We start from the raw sequence: 21,407 nt of genomic DNA on the forward strand, positions 1-21,407 counted from the left end.
AAGACTAAGATACATAAATACTCTACTACATATAAAAGGCTGGCATGTCTATTTCCAAGTTATTCTTGGTTGTTCTCCATGGCGCTCTCGTTTGCGTTGCAACCGCAAGAGATCTTTCGACAACTAATGAAGAGAATGTCAATGTGAAAGGTGTCTCCAGTGGTGCGCATAGTGAGGGGAAGGTGACGTGATGCGCATAGTGAGGGGGTGTGCCTTCAAGAAATTAATTTTCAACAGGGTTTAATTGCGATTGAAGCATACACGGTTTCTAAATACAAAACAAGTTATTTGGAGATAGAGCACAATCATACATGGTTGATTTCGTAAAAGTCGTGTATCTACACAGTTTCTTATTAAATATCGTGTACAGATGTTGGTACATTTCTTACACAGTTTCGTTCCTAAACACCATGTGTGTGCGTGGAGTTTATCTTTGCGCACTTACCTCCTCCCTTCATACATTGTTTATTTGAAAATTTCACGATACCATGTAAGATGTACCCTATATGATTAGTGTTTTTGTAGTATTGAGAAATCACAAGAAGAAATGCAATATCTTGTTAAGCTTCTAAATTAGGATAATATGTGTGTAATACACCGGGATGGTTAGTTTTGGGCTAGAACTTTTAAGGACACATCAAAATCACTTAAATGAAAAAACTATAACTTTCACAAAGTAAAATATATACACATAATTTGTAGTAATATGATGAAATTGTTGACTCAAATTGGAACTTGTATATATGCAATTAAATATTTAGTTGACTCAAATTGGAACATATATACAATTATTTTTTTTATTTATATTATATTTTCATATGAGCATACGAGTTAAGTATATTATAAAAGTTAAATACCAGAAACTTTCAGTTTTCAATTTCCTCTATTTATTGTGACTATGAATTAAATTTGTTCTATAACTTGTTGACTTTTTACATAGCAGGAAGACCAACACCTTATAGTTAGGGTCAACGAAACTAAAATATTTAATAATATAAAATAAGCATATCACCTCGCTGCATGTGTCATCATGCATGTTCTCATTGAAGAATGAGTTGAAATAGTCCAAAGTCATGTGATTTGTTTGTAATATCTTTGGATACTCATCTCAGTTTTTTGGGATGAATGAATGGTGATCTAATCCTTTCAATAGCGTAAATTGTGCCAATCAGACTGCAGGGTCAAAAAATTGCTCCATGGAGTCATGAAATGTAGAAAACGTTACAGAGGCCTATGTAAAAAAAATATATATATATATATTTAAAAAGGCTTTCAAGACCGTGTGTTAATGACAAAGTCAATAATACAATTTAAGTCCATCATCAAATAACCTCTATAATTTTAGAGAGATGCTTAGTCATCTCAATAACTTTAAACTTTAATTATTTATATTGAAATTTAATTGATTTTTTATTTTTGTAAAGGTTTAAATCTAAACTCCATCCTGCTCATAAAAAAAAAAAAATGTTCACTTGAACTTGAAGGCCGTAGTGGATAGAGCAACGAACAAAGTGCAAAATTTAAAGTAAAGCAATTGAAAGTCCCTTCATTGTCATTGTTAAACTATTCGGCTTTTATAAATTTTGTGCCTGGTCAAATATACTTGCATTAAGCTGATGACAACCACCACGACGACAACAACAATATTAACAACAACAATAATAATAATAATATGTGACAAAATTACCTACAAATTAGAAAGGAACAATAAAATTACAGATAACATTACCTACCAAATTACCTACAAAATTACCTACAAATTATATAGGAATAATATGTGAAACAATTACCTACAAGTTAAACCTAGTCAGTCATTTATTGAATTATTTTCGTCATCCCCCAAATAAGTTGCTGACTCCAACGCCAATGGTGCTCTCTAAAGTGACATCCAAGGCAATCAGTGCAGCTTTTCTGCAAATCTTAGCAGCTGTGCTTCTGTAGGATCCAAGCTTGTAGGAGAAGTTCAGGCAGCCTCCGGTGCTCACAGGACATGAGTAGTTGACCGGAGCGGTTTCCCCCTTACCAGCCAAAGCGAGGAAACTCACCAGGGAGATTTCCGACCTGCCGATGACCTGGAGAGTTTCTTCATCGGGTATTTTGGTGAGCAGCTCGATGATGAGGGATTCGGGAGATGTGCTACCTCCAGAGGAGCAATGCAGATTGAAGCTGAGGGGATAGTCCCATTTCGGGTTCACATCCCCTACAGGATCAGCTGTAGTGCACTGAAGCTGCTCTGGCTTGGAGTGTTTAGTGATGTAAGCCTGGGCATGGACGATCATTGTGGTGTCGGGGTTTTGTCTCGTCAGAGATTTGGAAGAGATTAGAACTATGTCTAGGCTTCTCCTGCCCATGGCTGCTCTTTCAAGTTTCAAATTTCCACTAAATTTTCAAGTAAAGATATGTGGTTAAGTCTGGCTGGCTCTTTACCCTTTCTCAAGTTATTTATATATACAACCTCACTTACACTGAATGCATTAATGGTCTTCCAACAAGACAATATTGATTCTTGTATTGTATCCTGTCAAATTTTGTGATGATATATAGAGTGAAAATGAGAATGATACATGGTCTTCTAAGAAAAAGTCAAAAGATTATTCTATTCATGTATCCTATTATTATACTATTTTACTATTCTTTGAGTGTGAGAAATGGTCTTCTAACAAAGTCTCTTCTTTGAAATGTTCTAACTTCAGTTATCACTACATTTTGATTTGTTAATTCAATAACTTAGGACGTTTACTTTGCTGATATTTCAATTCCAAAAGTTATGTAACCGAGCAATATGACGGTCAAAATACTCCATGAGACAGATAGAGACGGAGACAGAGACACCAATTTGTGATCTTAATCCCGTTAGCACTCCGGTTGAGATCAGTATAAATTTGTGATCTTAAGCCCGATAGCCAGGATGGAGGATGAAGATACTCCAAAGCTAAGGGCTAAGGCGCCAAAATGAAATGATGAAGTCATGAGAAAATAACATACAACTACTATAATTAGTTTTAAAACTGTTGATTAAAAACATAAATAATACGGTGGGTAATTGAAGGAGATAGATGAAGTCACGACGGAATTATTACCATGACCACGAGGTTAAGATATTATATCCATGGTAATAAAGAAGCCATATATATTCTAGTAGATGATTCTTTCATACACATCAAAGAAACCATATATACTTGTTTGGCAAGTGACATTTAATTATATACCGACGACAGTCTTCACGACAATACTGACACTGTTAAACACTTTTACATTAAAACATAAAAAAATATAGCCAGGGTAAATACTTTTTGAATGACGTTTAGTCGATCTCACATCAAACAATTTGAAAATTTCAACAGTTTAGTTTGAATGACTTTATAATATTTTATATTTTTATTTGTATTATATTTTCATATGAGAATACGAGTTAAATACAAGAAATTTTCAGATTTCAATTTGTGAGTGTAGATTAAAGTTGTTAACTTGTTGACTTTTGACATAGCAGCAGGACCAACACCTTATATTTAGGGTCAACGAAACTAAAATATTAATTTAATAATATATCATAAGCATATCATCTCGCTGCATGCGTCATCATGCAGTGTTCTCATTAAAATTTCTGCAATTTTTCTACATTTGTTTGACCCTGTCCTATTGTGCATCCCAAAACACTCCATGATTTATCATCAATCATCATGCAGTGTTTTGGGATGCACAATCGGACAGGGTCAAACAAATGTAGAAAAATTGCAGAAATTATAAATATTTCCATGTTGGTTCTTTCATCTCAAACATTGTATCTGTCAAGGTCCTTCCTAAATAATAATAATACTGGTTCTTTCAAGGTAGCCACCAAGCGTGAAAAAGTTACAGAGGCCTTTATATATATATATATACATATATTTAAAAAGGCTTTCAAGACCGTGTGTTAATGACAAAGCCAATAATACAATTTAAGTCCGATATCGATCCCAACTTAAATTCATCATCAAATAACCTCTATAATTTTAGATGGATGCTTAGTCATCTCTATAATTTTAAAATTTTTAATTATGTATATTGAAATTTAATTGAATTTTAATTTTGTAAAAGCTTTAATCTAGAATCCATCCTGGTGATAAAAAAAAAATAAATGTTCACTTGAGTTTGTAGCCCCTAGTGGATACAGCAACGTAGTAAAGTGCAAAATTTTAATTAGTAAAGCAATTTAAAGGCCCTTCATAGCCATTGTGTTAAACTATTCGGTTTTTGTAAATTTTGTGCCTGGTCAAATTATACATACATTGATCCTATGAAATGATAATAATAATAAATATACCTTATAAACTGAATAATAACATTATTGAACCAAATATTAAGAATAATTGTGATAATAATAATAACCACATATATAATATTCTTCCAATCCACAATATCTCATTAATTGCACGTGCTAAATTCTAAAAATAAATTAAAGCACACTTAAATCAAATGTTAGAGGTTCAACATTCAATGGATTTAAGTTTTCTTAGCATGCCCAGAATATATATAAGAAACACTTGTTTGTACCTGAAGTTTATTACTCCGAATTAACAGACTGCTAGCCATGCTTATTTGTTATATATTATTGTGTATATAGAGGTGACTATATATATAAGTGGTCTTGTAAGGCATATTTTTCTAATTATTGTCTGCCGAATGCTTATGTCGATCGTCGTACTAGGAACACAACAAAAAAATGTATATAATACTAATTATAATAATAACAATAATAATAACAATAACAATAATAATAATAATAATAATAATAATAATAGTATGTGAGTAAATTACCTACAAATTATAAAGGAACAATAAAATTACAGACAACATTACCTACCAAATTACCTACAAAATTACCTCCAAATTATATAAGAACAATATGTGACAAAATTACCTACATATTCATATAATTGTAAATCGTTGACTCAATATCTTAAACATAATCAGTAATTTAATGAATTATTGCGAGCATCATCCAAATAAGTGGCTGACTCCAACGCCAATGGTGCTCTCTAAAGTGACATCCAAGGCAATCAGTGCAGCTTTTCTGCCAATCCTAGCAGCTGTGCTTCTGTAGGATCCGAGCTTGTAGGAGAAGTTGAGGCAGCCTCCGGTGCTCACAGGACATGAGTAGTTGACCGGAGCGGTTTCCCCCTTACCGGCCGATGCGAGTAAACTCACCAAGGGGATTTCCGACTTGCCGATGACCTGGAGAGATTCGACATCATCTATTTTGGTGATCAGCTCGATGATGAGGGATTCAGGTGATGTGCTGCCTCTAGAGGAGCACTGCAGAATGAAGCTGAGGGGATAGTCCCATTTTGGGTTCACATCCCCTACAGCATCAGCTGATGTGGGCTGAAGCTGCACCGGCTTGGAGTGTTTAGTGATGTACGCCTGGGCATGGATGACCATTGGGGTGCCGGGGTTTAGTCTCGTCAGGGATTCAGCAGAGATTAGAACGATGTCTAGGCCTCTTCTTCCCATGGCTGCTCTTTCAAGTTTCAAGTAATGAGATGTATGGTTAAGTCTGCTGGCTCTTTACCCTTTCTCAAGTTATTTATGTATACAGCCACACTTGCACTGCATGCATTCAACTGAAAATTAAAAGCAAAAGAAGAATTAATGGTCTTCTAACAAACAATATTGATTCTTGTATTCTATCCTGGAAAATTATGTGAGTATATATAGAGTGAGAATGAGAATGATATATGATCTTCTAAGAAAAAGTCAAAAGATTATTCTATTCTTCTATTCTATTATTATACTGTTCAACTATTCTTTTGAGTGTGAGAAATGGTCTTCGATCTAACAAAGACTCTTCTTTGAAATGTTCTAACTTCTGTTATCTATACATTTTATTTATATTACATTTTCATATTAGCATACGAGTTACATATATTGTGAGTATATATTAAAGTTGTTAACTTGTTGATTTTTAACATAGCAGCAGAACTAACACCTTATATTTAGCGTCAACGAAACTAAAATATTTATATCATATCATCTCGCTGCATGTGTCATCATGCATGTTCTTATTGAAGATTAATGAGTTGAAATCGTCTCAAAGTCGTGTGATTGGTTTGTGATATCTCTCGATACTCATCACAGTGTTTTGGGATGCACAATCGGACAGGGTCAAACATTGCTCCATGGAAGTCTTGAAATGTAGAAAAATTGCAGAAATTTTAAATATTTCCATGTTGGTTCTTTCATCTCAAACATTGCATCTGCCAAGGTCCTCCCTAAAAAATAATAACAATTAATGGTTCTTTCATGGTAGCCACCAAGCGTGAAAAGGTTACTGAGGCCTATATAAAAAGGTTTTCAAGACCGTGTGATAATGACAAAGCCATCAATACAATTTTAAGGGAGGACCTCCCAACTAAAGTCCATCATCAAATAACCTCTATAAAATATTTTAGAGGGATACTGACGACACCACATCCCAAACTCTACTCCGCTTGTACAGGTTTTGTTTAATTTAGTGAGGTATTAAACAATTTAGGAAGAGAATCAATACAAAAAGAGAGAAATCATAAGAGAAAATATAAGAAACATTCATATATTATCATAAGGTTCAAGAAGAAGATGACATGCTATCTCTTCTTATAGTATATCCATCACATAATTAATAGAGAAATTTTTTTTTATGTCACTCTAAAACATGAAATTTAGGAATTTGTCACCCCAAAGTTTTAAATTGGCTAATTCTCACTCCAAATCATTATATTTAGAAAATTGTCACAATTATACATATAATTCAGATATTTGATTAAAATTTGCTGAAAAGTAGTGTATAATAAAATATATTTTGGTATTTCTAAAACTACCCTTCAATTGGACCCCTAATCCAACTGGTCTCTCTAGTACCCTCTTAAATTCTTCTCTGTCAAGCCATCTTCTCCTATTGACGACAAATAAAGGGTGCAACACTTCAATTGATGAACCCCTTAAATTCTTCTCCTCGCCACCCTTTTCTTCGTCGAACACCAGCGACATGACTGGCCTTTTTATCGAACACTAGCCCCTTGATGAGTTCGCTATCATCAACTGTACCACCCGACTTTCTGATTACTTTAATATCCCAAAGGTCGACGAGCGAAGGGTTATTCGGGTCGAGGATGGAAAGAACTGAATCGACAGCAAGAGGAGAGAGAAGGGAGGAGTAGTTTGATACGACCTTGGAGTTTAAGGCGGTTGAGGCAGATTTAATCAAAGTGTCACGGTCAGAGAGGTCAACTGGGATGGAGATCGATCGAAGGATGGAGATAGCTTTTTGAGAAAGCTTGTGAAGGGAATCAGCAACAGCAGTGAGGTGAGCAGCTGGCCTTTTTCTTCAATAAAGGCTTATTTCATTTTTCTCCGTCTGATGCCTTTGTGAATTGTTGTATGGTGCAAATTGCCCCTCTGTCTTGTTGTGGAGATTGGTAACTTGTGAACCGTACGAATTCTGTTTTCCTATCTGTTGTGATACTGGTAATTGATGTTAAGAATGAGAGGGGTATTTTGGTCAATATTGAAATTTGTTGAATTTTTAGAAAAAAATTAATCAAATATCTGAATTATATGTATAATTGTGACAATTTGTTAAATATAATGATTTTGGAGTGGCAATTACCTAATTTAAGATTTTGGAGTGGCAAATTTCTAAATTCCATGTTTTGAAGTGGCATAAAAAAAAATTTCCCTAATTAATAACATAGTGTAACATTCCAATTTTCGAACACAAAGTTAAGTTTATAACTTGAAGTAAAGTGGTTTTAATTATTACAATAAAATACATATGAAATTATAAACAGACATTCTGAATGTATTGTACCTAATTAAATGTAATATAATGTTAATGAAAAACTTAAGACTTTAAAAGTGTCAAGTTTTATTCTAACATGGCATTATAAAAATGTACCAATTCATGAAATAAGAATAATTGATAACATATTTATCTTCAAAATTGGCATGAAAGGACACATGTCATCCACATGTCATTATTTACCAAATCCGACTAACTTTCCCTCATAAATCCTTCCACAAAATTTATTCACTTTTGATAATTTCAGTTGTGGAGTCCGCATAATCACCTTCTCATTTTTTTTTCACTCCCCTCTATCTATTATTTATTTCCTTCTTATTCAAGTAATAATTATAGAAAGTCTTAGGATTAAAATGCAAACATTACCCAATTCATGTAATCATCCTTTTCTTTCTTCTTGTTTCTCGTTATATCCGCAACCGTTGCCTTGGAAATGTCGGGGAGACAATGTAGAAATTGAGGGATAATAAAAGAGGAAAGCGAGAAGAGATAGAGGATATAAAGGAGACGAAGGTGACGAAGGAGACAAAAGAGACGAAGATGTTGACAGTACCTATCGAGGTTGATTGGCTCTCTCTCGTAACCAATTGGAGAAATTTTCGGTAGTACATTAACAATCTCCCTTGTACGTTCTTTTTATTTGTGAGGCATATGAATTGCATGCAAGACCTATGCCTTGTTCTTTATTTTGTTTTCTAATTCTTGTGGTTTTCATTCATGAGTACTCGAATTGAAATTATTGTACTAATTTGTTCATTCACTATCTTGATTAAGTTATAGTTTAACTCTCATTTTGTTATTCCTATAAATTATATAATTATATTAACTATTTTCCGATCTAATCCATATTCTGGACTCTCTCTACATCCATCTTGTGTTCCGGTGCCAATTGGTTATGGTTCCTTATAGTCTATTGTAAAACACTAGCAATAACAAGGACCTATTTTAAGAATTTAGTATGTTTTGAGGCTTTTGGTTAATTAAATTAATACAAGAAAACATTAAACTATTGATTCAGTTTCGATAATTCGACATAGGCATGAACCTTGCACAATTGGATCAAGTAGAATTGTATGATGCATCCATATCACAACATCACACTTATCATATCATCTGAACATTGCTAAAGTGCGGATTTCGAGTTATTCTCAGATTGCTCAAATTAATTTTATTGTTGTTGTTTTCTTGTCAATTCATTGCTTGTTGTTGTTGCTTGCTTATTTGCTTGATTGTTAATTAGTCGTAATTAAGTTCTTGAATGGTGCTAAAATTTACAAATTTGTAGCTAAATTTAGAATTATTATTTTGTTGCAAATAGATTATGCATGAATATATATTCTAAGTCTAGGGTATGATATAATAGGAAGCAATTGGGTCAAAATAGAAGTTTGATTTAAAAGAATCTTGAATAAAAATGGGTTTGACATTTTTGAAGTGAAATGTTTAAATATGAGATTGTCATAAATGAAATTTGTGGCAATTTACAGAATTTTTAAAGTAACATCTTTGAAAGATAAGTTGTAGGCCAAAACGGTACGTATGGTGGGTAACCTTCAAGCATGTAGGCGCTTCCACCTGTAGAGCATGCTTGAACCTTAATTCTGAAATATGATTATTATACAGGCGCCAATTATTTTCGGGTAGTGCATGACCGTAAGCATGTAGGCGCAAATTCCTCGTAGCGCATGCTTGAGTATTGAACCTAAACCTGTTGATCACGTAGGCACCAATTGTCGGACAGCATGTGGTCAGATCATGTAGGCACCAATTTCCAGATAGCGCATGATCAACTCTTGTATTAGCTACTTTTAGGTAGCTTATGTTGAGTCTAAAATATGAACCAGACGATCATGTAGGCGCTACCACCTGTAGCACATGATCGAAGTCCTATAGATGCTACTGCGTGGTAGTGTCTAGTTAAAACCTGACGATCATGTAGGCGCCATTATCCGGGTAGCACATAATCAATGTCATGTAGGCGCTTCCACCTGTAACGCATGACTTGAAAACCAATTGTGAATTTCAGTTGATCACGTAGGCACTTCCACCTGTAGCTCGTGATTAGGTCATGTAGGCATAGTGTTTTGAATTTACCCGGGCGGGTCAAACCCGGTCCGCCCGTGACCCGTACCCGACTGGTCCGGACCGTGCCCGGGTTTGGCACGGGTCCACGGGTAACCCGATTAAGGGTTAAAATGGGCCGAAACTGGTTTTTTTGCCATTAAACCAGTGACTACCCGGTCCGTTGTGAACCCATACCCGCCCGGACTGAACAATCTACCCGTCTACCGGTGTACCCTTACCCACCTACCCTTGTACCCGTGTATCCTTACCCACCCGGACCGTGTACCCTTATTACCCACCTACCGGTGTACCCATGTACCCTTACCCGCCTACCCGTGCCCAGTTACCTATACCCGCCTACACTTTACCCGTGCCTGGGTAGAAATTCAAATTCGGTTTCCCCCAAATCCATACCCGCGTTGAATTTAAAAAAAAAAAACCTTTTTTATTTTTAAAATTCAAATTTTATTCCCCCCAAACAAATCTCTTTAAATACACCCCCATCCTTCACAAATTTAATTCATTCTCTCAATCTCAATTGGGTATTTACAGCCCTAATACATCACTCCAATAGAAGGTGTTTGGAGCACTTTAGTAGTGTCTCCAAATGGCAACATAATAGGGCATTTATACCCCTAATACAACTCTCAAATTGAAGGTGTTTGGAGCAATCTAGTAGTGTCTCCGGATTGCAAGATAATATGATATTTACAACCTTAATACAACACTCCAATTAAAGGTGTTTGGAGCACTCTAGTAGTGTCTCTATATGGCAAGATAATAGGTCATTTACAACCCTAATACAACACTCCAATTAAAGGTGCTTGGAGTACTATCGTAGTGTCTTCAGATGACAAGATAATAGGACATTTACAACCCTAATACAATACTCCAATTGAAGGTGTTTGGAGCACACTAGTAGTGTCCCTATATGGCAAGATAATAAGGCATTCACAACCCTAATACAACACTCCAATTGAAGGTGTTAGGAGCACTCTATTAGTGTCCATGTATGGCAAGATAATAGGGCATTTACAACCCTAATATAACACTCCAATTAAAGGTGTTTGAAGCACCCTAGTATTGTTTCCAGATGGCAAGATAATGGGGCATTTACAACTCTAATACAATCCTCCATTTGATGGTGTTTGAAGCACTATAGTAGTGTCCCTATATAGTGTAACATCCCAGTTTTTAATATTTGAAAATTTTATTTGGTATAAATTTATAAAAAGAAATTAAATATAACATGAGTGAGATTAATCTTGAGTTTGAATTTATGTAAATTAATCTCAATAACTGTCTAACATTTTATTATTTAAAAATCACGTATGGGATTATACATGTTTTCCTCCATCTTGAAATATTTTTATTTTGTTCTGGTTGTAACATCTGAAAATTTTAAAGAATAAAATTATGTAGGGGAAATATTAATTTTAAATATTATGGGGGTCTCAGAGCAAAAGTAAAGAAAATAATTATTTTACTATGACCGCATAAATTTTAGTTTGGCTGAAAAATAATTGATTTGCCTTGGATAGCTTCACATTGAGATGAATATAATAATCATTTTCTTAGCTCGGTGGTCAACCTATTTCATTCTCTCTCTTGGAAAGGATAATATAATAATAAACATAAAAATTGTAGTCTATGAAGAAACTTGAATCATTTTTCTTGGAGAGTCCGAGGGCCTCCATCGGAAGAATAACAAAAGAAAGGGGAGCGGTAAATTAGAGAAGAATGCGAAATTAAGAGAATCAAAAGAAAAATAAAAGAAGAAAAAAAAATGGTGGAGGAAATGAGAGAAGAAATGAGAGCTGCGGCAATCGTACACAATGACGAGAAGAAGGAGACCGTGGTGAAGAGCTTCTTTGGCTGCTTGTTGTTTCTTACTTTTTCTTTAGAACTGTTATTTGCTTGTGTGCCGTATTGATTTATCTAATTAGTTATGGTCCATATTTGCATGGCATACATTATGTGACTTAGCATGTGAAATATTGACCACATGTTATCATAATAGTTCTGAACATGACTATGATTTAGAATTTATTTATGAAGAAAATGCTTTATGCACAGGAATGTAAGAACCATTTAGACATTAGACCCATTAAATGAATGATAAACCGTGTGTATAACGGGAAATATTATACATGTAGGTCTTGTATTTGCATCTAAGTAGTAGTTAACGACTTTTGTTATGGTTTCTAATTGCATGAATTAAAAGCATAGATTTCACATGAGGCAAGACCATATTTTCATGTAATAAATTCTGAAATTAAATGAGGTTTGTCCTACACATCCAGTTTTGAAAATTTAAATTGATATATATGAAATGCATTGGATTTTAAGAAACTTTGAAGTAACAAGTCTGGTAATTTGCTGGCCAATGACATGTAAGTATTGTACCTATAGCACGGGTCGTTTGCTTTATTGTACTTGTAGTACTTGTGGCACATAAATATTAGTCATATGCTTTTAATTCTTTGCATGTTCATTGTTGCTTGTTCTATTGCTTAGTTGCTAGTTTAATTCTTGAAATTGGTTTTGACTTACATTTTATTACATGAATAAGTGAGATATCATAAGAAGCTTCAGTCTGATTATCTTAAACTTAAATATGAATTGCTTTGAAGTGTTGATTTGCATCATATTGTATTAATTGCTGGGAATTAATGAATTTGGATTGTTAGACCAAAAACTGACCATAATCATGAGATTGTTGAAAGGAATTGAGTTGGATTTTAGACAACTTGCTAAAATTAGTAAGTTTTGAAGTACCGATTAATTGTAGGCGAAAATGGATAAAAATACGGAACAGTCTTCAAGCATGTAGGCGCTGTTATGTGTAACGCATGCTTCAAGCTTGGTTCTAAAAGTGGAATGATCATGTAAAAATGAATTATGTCATAATCAAATGAACTTTGATATAATATTGCATTCTAGTAAATAGGGAATTATGTGTAGTGCCTCCAGATGGCAAGAAAATAGTGAATTTACAACTCCAATAGAACACTCCAATTGAATGTGTTTCGAGCACTCTAGTAGTGTGTCTTTTTGTAAAGATAATAGGACATTTGAAACCCTAATATAACACTCCAATTTAAGGTGTTTGGAGCACTCTAGTAGTGTCTCTATATAGCAAGATAATAGGGCTTTTACAACCCTAATACAACACTCCAATTGAAGGTGTTTGGAGCACTCTTGTAGTGTCTCCAGAAGTCAAGATAACAGGGCATTTCCAACCCTAATAAAACACTCCAATTGAAAGTGTTTAAAGCACTCTAGTAGTGTCTCTCTATGGCAAGATTATAGGGCATTTACAACCCTAATAAAACACTCTAATTGAATGTGTTTGGAGCACTTTAATAGTGTCTCCTGAAGGCAAAATATTAGGGCATCTACAACCCTAATAAAACACTCCAATTTAAAGTGTTTGGAGCGCTCTTGTAGCGTGTTTATATGGCAAGATAATAGAGCATTTACAACACTAATACTAAAATCCAATTGAAGGTGTTTGGAGCACTCTAGTAGTGTCTCCATATGGTAAGATAGAAGGACATTTACAACCATAATACAACACTCAAATGAAGGTGTTTGGTGCAATCTAGTTGTGTCCCTAAATGGCATGATAACAGGGCATTTGGAACCCTAATAAAACACTACAATTGAAGGTGTTTTAGAGCACCCTCATAGTGTCTCTATATGCCAAGATAATATGGCATTTACAACAATAATAAAACACTCGAATTGATGGTGTATGGAGCACTCTACTTATGTGTGTCTTTTTGGAAAGATAATACGACATTTGAAACCCTAATATAACACTCTAGTTAAAGGTTTTTGGAGCACACTTGTACGTCAATCATTAGGATCGCACGCACACCCACACACACACACACGCACAAACACACATGCACACACACACACGCCCACCCACACGCACACCCACACACACACACCCACACACACACGCACACGCGCGCACACACGCACGCACACCCCCACGCACACCCACACGCACACCCACACGCACACCCGCACACGCACACACCCACACACCCACACACGCACACCCCCACACACACGCACACGCACACGCACACACACGCGCACACACACACGCACACACAACCACGCACACACACAGACACACACACCCACACCCACACCGACACAAACTCACACACACACACAAGCACACACCCACACACACACACACAAACACACACAAACACTCAAATGAAGGTGTTTGGTGCAATCTAGTTATGTCCCTAAATGGCATGATAACAGGGCATTTGGAACTCTAATAAAACACTCCAATTGAAGGTGTTTTAGAGCACCCTCATAGTGTCTCTATATGACAAGATAATATGACATTTACAACAATAATAAAACACTCGAATTGATGGTGTATGGAGCACTCTAGTTGTGTGTCTTTTTGGAAAGATAATAGGACATTTAAAACCCTAATATCACACTCACACACGCGCGCACACGTACACACACGCACACACACGCACACACACACGCACAGACCCACGCACACACACACAGACACCCACACCCACACACACACACACACACAAAAACACACACCCACACACACACACACAAACACCCCCAGACACACACACAGACACACACACGGACACACACACACACAAGAGTAAGGCTTGGGTGCTATGGGTAGCATAGGGAGCTACGGTGCACGCACGCACACACGCAAACGCACACGCACATACACACCCCACACACGCACACACCCGCACACACACACCCGCACGCACACACACACGCACACCCGCACACACCCGCACACACACAAACGCACACACCCACACACCAACACACCCACACACGCACACACCCACAGACACGCACCCACACACACACGCACGCACCCACGCACACGCACACACACACGCACCCGCACACACCCACACACCCACACACGCACACACCCACACACACTCACACACACGCACACCCGCACACGCACACACACGCACACACCCACGCACACACACAGACACACCCCCACACCCACACCGACACACACTCACACACACACACAAGCACACACCCACATACACACACACAAACACACACAAACACTCAAATGAAGGTGTTTGGTGCAATCTAGTTGTGTCCCTAAATGGCATGATAACAGCGCATTTGCAACTCTAATAAAACACTCCAATTCAAGGTGTTTTAGATGATCCTCCTAGTGTCTCTATATGCCAAGATAATATGGCATTTACAACAATAATAAAACACTCGAATTGATGGTGTATGGAGCACTCTACTTATGTGTTTCTTTTTGGAAAGATAATACGACATTTGAAACCCTAATATAACACTCACACACGCGCGCACACTTACACACACACACGCACAGACCCACGCGCACACACACACCCACACCCACATACCCACACCCACACCCCCCCCCCCCCCACACACACACACACACACACCCACCCACACATGCACACGCACACATCCGCACACATACACCCACACGCACACAAGCACACACCCACGCACACACACGCACACCCGCATACACACACTCGCACACACACACACGCACACACCCACACACCCACACATGCACACACTCTGACGCACGCACACGCACGCACATACCCACACACACGCACACACACACGCACACACCCACGCACACACACACACACACACCCCCACACCGACACACACACACACACAAACACACACCCACCCACACCCACACCGACACACACACACACACACACAAACACACACCCACCCACATACACACACACAAACACACACACACACACACAAACACTCAAATGAAGGTGTTTGGTGCAATCTAGTTATGTCCCTAAATGGCATGATAACAGGGCATTTGGAACTCTAATAAAACACTCCAATTGAAGGTGTTTTAGAGCACCCTCATAGTGTCTCTATATGACAAGATAATATGACATTTACAACAATAATAAAACACTCGAATTGATGGTGTATGGAGCACTCTAGTTGTGTGTCTTTTTGGAAAGATAATAGGACATTTAAAACCCTAATATCACACTCACACACGCGCGCACACGTACACACACGCACACACACGCACACACACACGCACAGACCCACGCACACACACACAGACACCCACACCCACACACACACACACACACAAAAACACACACCCACACACACACACACAAACACCCCCAGACACACACACGGACACACACACACACAAGAGTAAGGCTTGGGTGCTATGGGTAGCATAGGGAGCTACGGTGCACGCACGCACACACGCAAACGCACACGCACATACACACCCCACACACGCACACACCCGCACACACACACCCGCACGCACACACACACGCACACCCGCACACACCCGCACACACACAAACGCACACACCCACACACCAACACACCCACACACGCACACACCCACAGACACGCACCCACACACACACGCACGCACCCACGCACACGCACACACACACGCACCCGCACACACCCACACACCCACACACGCACACACCCACACACACTCACACACACGCACACCCGCACACGCACACACACGCACACACCCACGCACACACACAGACACACCCCCACACCCACACCGACACACACTCACACACACACACAAGCACACACCCACATACACACACACAAACACACACAAACACTCAAATGAAGGTGTTTGGTGCAATCTAGTTGTGTCCCTAAATGGCATGATAACAGCGCATTTGCAACTCTAATAAAACACTCCAATTCAAGGTGTTTTAGATGATCCTCCTAGTGTCTCTATATGCCAAGATAATATGGCATTTACAACAATAATAAAACACTCGAATTGATGGTGTATGGAGCACTCTACTTATGTGTTTCTTTTTGGAAAGATAATACGACATTTGAAACCCTAATATAACACTCACACACGCGCGCACACTTACACACACACACGCACAGACCCACGCGCACACACACACCCACACCCACATACCCACACCCACACCCCCCCCCCCACACACACACACACACATACACCCACCCACACATGCACACGCACACATCCGCACACATACACCCACACGCACACAAGCACACACCCACGCACACACACGCACACCCGCATACACACACTCGCACACACACACACGCACACACCCACACACCCACACATGCACACACTCTGACGCACGCACACGCACGCACATACCCACACACACGCACACACACACGCACACACCCACGCACACACACACACACACACCCCCACACCGACACACACACACACACAAACACACACCCACCCACACCCACACCGACACACACACACACACACACAAACACACACCCACCCACATACACACACACAAACACACACACACACACACAAACACTCAAATGAAGGTGTTTGGTGCAATCTAGTTGTGTCCCTAAATGGCATGATAACAGCGCATTTGGAACTCTAATAAAACACTCCAATTGAAGGTGTTTTAGAGCATCCTCATAGTGTCTCTATATGCCAAGATAATATGGCATTTACAACAATAATAAAACACTCGAATTGATGGTGTATGGAGCACTCTAGTTGCGTGTGTCTTTTTGGAAAGATAATAGGACATTTAAAACCCTAATATCACACTCACACTCGCGCACACACGTACACACACGCACACACACACGCATAGACCCACCCACACACACACACACACACACACACACACACACACCCACACACCGACACCCACACACACACACACAAAAACACACACCCACACACACACACACAAACACCCACACACACACACACACACACACACATGAGTAAGGATTGGGTGCTATGGGTAGCATAGTGAGCTACGGTGCACACACGTAAACGCACACGCACACCCACACCCCACACACGCACACACCCGCACACACACACCCACACGCACACACGCACACACACGCACACCCGCACACACCCGCACACACACACCCGCACACACACAAACGCACACACCCACACACCAACACGCTCACACACCAACACACCCACACACGCACACACACACACGCACGCACCCACGCACACCAACCCGCACACGCGCACACCCCCACACCCCCACACGCACACACCCACACACACGCACACACTCACACACACACACGCAAACACACGCACAGACCCACGCACACACACAGACACACACCCCCACACCCACACCGACACACACTCACTCACAAACACAAGCACACACCCACATACACACACACAAACACACACAAACACTCAAATGAAGGTGTTTGGTGCAATCTAGTTGTGTCCCTAAATGGCATGATAACAGCGCATTTGCAACTCTAATAAAACACTCCAATTGAAGGTGTTTTAGAGCATGCTCATTGTGTCTCTATATGCCAGGATAATATGGCATTTACAACAATAATAAAACACTCGAATTGATGGTGTATGGAGCACTCTAGTTGTGTGTGTCTTTTTGGAAAGATAATAGGACATTTAAAGCCCTAATATAACAATCACACACGCGCACACACGTACACACACGCACACACATGCACAGACCCACGCGCGCACACACACACACCCACACCCACATACCCACACCCACACCCACACACACACAAACACACACCCACCCACACACGCACACGCGCACACACACCCGCACAAACAGACCCACACGCACACAGACACACGCACACACACGCACACACACGCACACCCGCATACACACACTCGCACACACACACACGCACACACGCACACACCCACACACCCACACATGCACACACTCTGACGCACGCACACGCACGCACACGCACCCACCCACACACACGCACACACACACGCACACACCCACGCACACCCACACACACACACACACACCCACACACACACAAACACACACCCACACACATACACACACACAAACACACACACACACACAAACACACACCCACCCACATACACACACACAAAAACACACACACACACACAAACACTCAAATGAAGGTGTTTGGTGCAATCTAGTTGTGTCCCTAAATGGTATGATAACAGGGCATTTGGCACCCTAATAAAACACTCCAATTGAAGGTGTTTTAGAGCACCCTCATAGTGTCTCTATATGCCAAGAAAATATGGCATTTACAACAATAATAAAACACTCGAATTGATGGTGTATGGAGCACTCTTGTTGTCTGTGTCTTTTTGGAAAGATAATACGACATTTGAAACCCTACTATAACACTCTAGTTAAAGGTTTTTGGAGCACACTTGTAGGTCAATCATTAGGATCGCGCGCACACACACACACGCAAACACACATGCACACACAGACGCAAACCCACACGCACACCCACACACACACACCCACGCGCACACGCACACGCGCACACACACACACGGACACCCGCACACGCACACACCCACACACACACACACGCACACAACCACGCACACACACAGACACACACACCCACACCCACACCGACACACACTCACACACACACACAAGCACACACCCAGATACACACACACAAACACTCAAATGAAGATGTTTGGTGAAATCTAGTTGTGTCCCTAAATGGCATGATAACAGGGCATTTCGAACTCTAATAAAACACTCCAATTGAAGGTATTTTAGAGCACCCTCATAGTGTCTCTATATGCCAAGATAATATGACATTTACAACAATAATAAAACACTCGAATTGATGGTGTATGGAGCACTCTAGTTGTGTGTGTCTTTTTGGAAAGATAATACGACATTTGAAACCCTAATATAACACTCTAGTTAAAGGTTTTTGGAGCACACTTGTAGGTCAATCATTAGGATCGCGTGCCCACCCCCACACACACACACCCACACAAACACACACACACACGCACACCAACACACACACCCACACACACACACCCACGCACATGCGCACACACACACACGCACACACACACGCACACCCGCACACGCACACACGCACACACCCACACACCCACACACTCACACCCCCACACACACGCACACGCACACACACGCGCACACACACACACGCACACAACCACGCACACACACAGACACACTCACCCACACCCATACCGACACACACTCACACACACACACCAGCACACACCCACATACACACACACAAACACACACAAACACTCAAATGAAGGTGTTTGGTGCAATCTAGTTGTGTCCCTAAATGGCATGATAACATGGCATTTGGAACTCTAATAAAACACTCCAATTGAAGGTGTTTTAGAGCACCCTCATAGTGTCTCTATATGCCAAGATAATATGGCATTTACAACAATAATAAAACACTCGAATTGATGGTGTATGGAGCACTCTAGTTGTGTGTGTCTTTTTGGAAAGATAATAGGACATTTGAAACCCTAATATAACACTCACACACGCGCACACACGTACACACACGCACACACACGCACACACACACGCGCAGACCCACGCACACACACACACACACCCACACCCACACACCCACACCCACACCCACACACACACACACAAACACACACCCACACACACAGACACACACACAAACACCCCCACACACACACACAGACACACACACAGACAAACACACAATCATGAGTAAGGCTTGGGTTCTATGGGTAGCATAGGGACCTACGGTGCACGCACGCACACAGGCAAACGCACACACTGACCCCACACACGCACACACCCGCACACACACACCCACACGTACACACACACACCCACACACACGCACACCCGCACACACTCGCACACACGCACACGCACACACCCACACATGCACACACTCAGACGCATGCACACGCACACACCCACACAAACGCACACACCCACGCACACACACACACACACGCACACCCACACCAACACACACACACACACACAAACACACACCCACCCACACCGACACACACACACACACAAACACAAACACACACCCACCCACATACACATACACAAACACACACACACACACAAACACTCAAATGAAGGTGTTTGGTGCAATCTAGTTGTGTCCCTAAATGGCATGATAACAGGGCATTTGGAACCCTAATAAAACACTCCAATTGAAGGTGTTTTAGAGCAACCTCATAGTGTCTCTATATACCAAGATAATATGGCATTTACAACAATAATAAAACACTCGAATTGATGGTGTATGGAGCACTCTAGTTGTGTGTGTATTTTTGGAAAGATAATAGGACATTTAAAGCCCTAATATAACACTCACACACGCGCGCACACGCACACACACGCACACACACCCACAGACCCACGCGCACACACACACACACACCCACACCCACACACACACACACACACACACACAAACACACCCACCCCCCCCCCCCCACACACACACACACACAAACACCCACACACACACAAACACACACACACACACACACACACACACACATGAGTAGGGCTTGGGTGCTATGGGTAGCATAGGGAGCTACGGTGCACGCACGGACACGCAC

At 40.2% G+C, this 21,407-nt stretch overlaps 2 protein-coding genes and 1 pseudogene across 2 annotated transcripts; all 3 read right to left on the minus strand.

Annotated features, from left to right (window-relative positions):
* Positions 1–1,832: 1,832 nt before the first annotated feature.
* LOC144546148 (uncharacterized) lies at positions 1,833–2,351 on the minus strand. Its single transcript, XM_078294675.1, has one exon. The coding sequence runs from the start codon at positions 2,349–2,351 to the stop codon at positions 1,833–1,835; it is 519 nt and encodes a 172-aa protein (XP_078150801.1).
* Positions 2,352–4,977: 2,626 nt separating this feature from the next.
* Positions 4,978–5,493, minus strand: LOC144546149 (protein SRC2-like). The gene has a single exon (XM_078294676.1). The coding sequence runs from the start codon at positions 5,491–5,493 to the stop codon at positions 4,978–4,980; it is 516 nt and encodes a 171-aa protein (XP_078150802.1).
* Positions 5,494–6,943: 1,450 nt separating this feature from the next.
* On the minus strand, positions 6,944–7,667 carry LOC144546150 (T-complex protein 1 subunit delta pseudogene; annotated as a pseudogene).
* Positions 7,668–21,407: the final 13,740 nt, after the last annotated feature.

The sequence above is a fragment of the Carex rostrata genome, chromosome 29, assembly GCF_964058835.1.
Source record: "Carex rostrata chromosome 29, lpCarRost1.2, whole genome shotgun sequence".
Lineage (NCBI taxonomy): Eukaryota > Viridiplantae > Streptophyta > Magnoliopsida > Poales > Cyperaceae > Carex > Carex rostrata.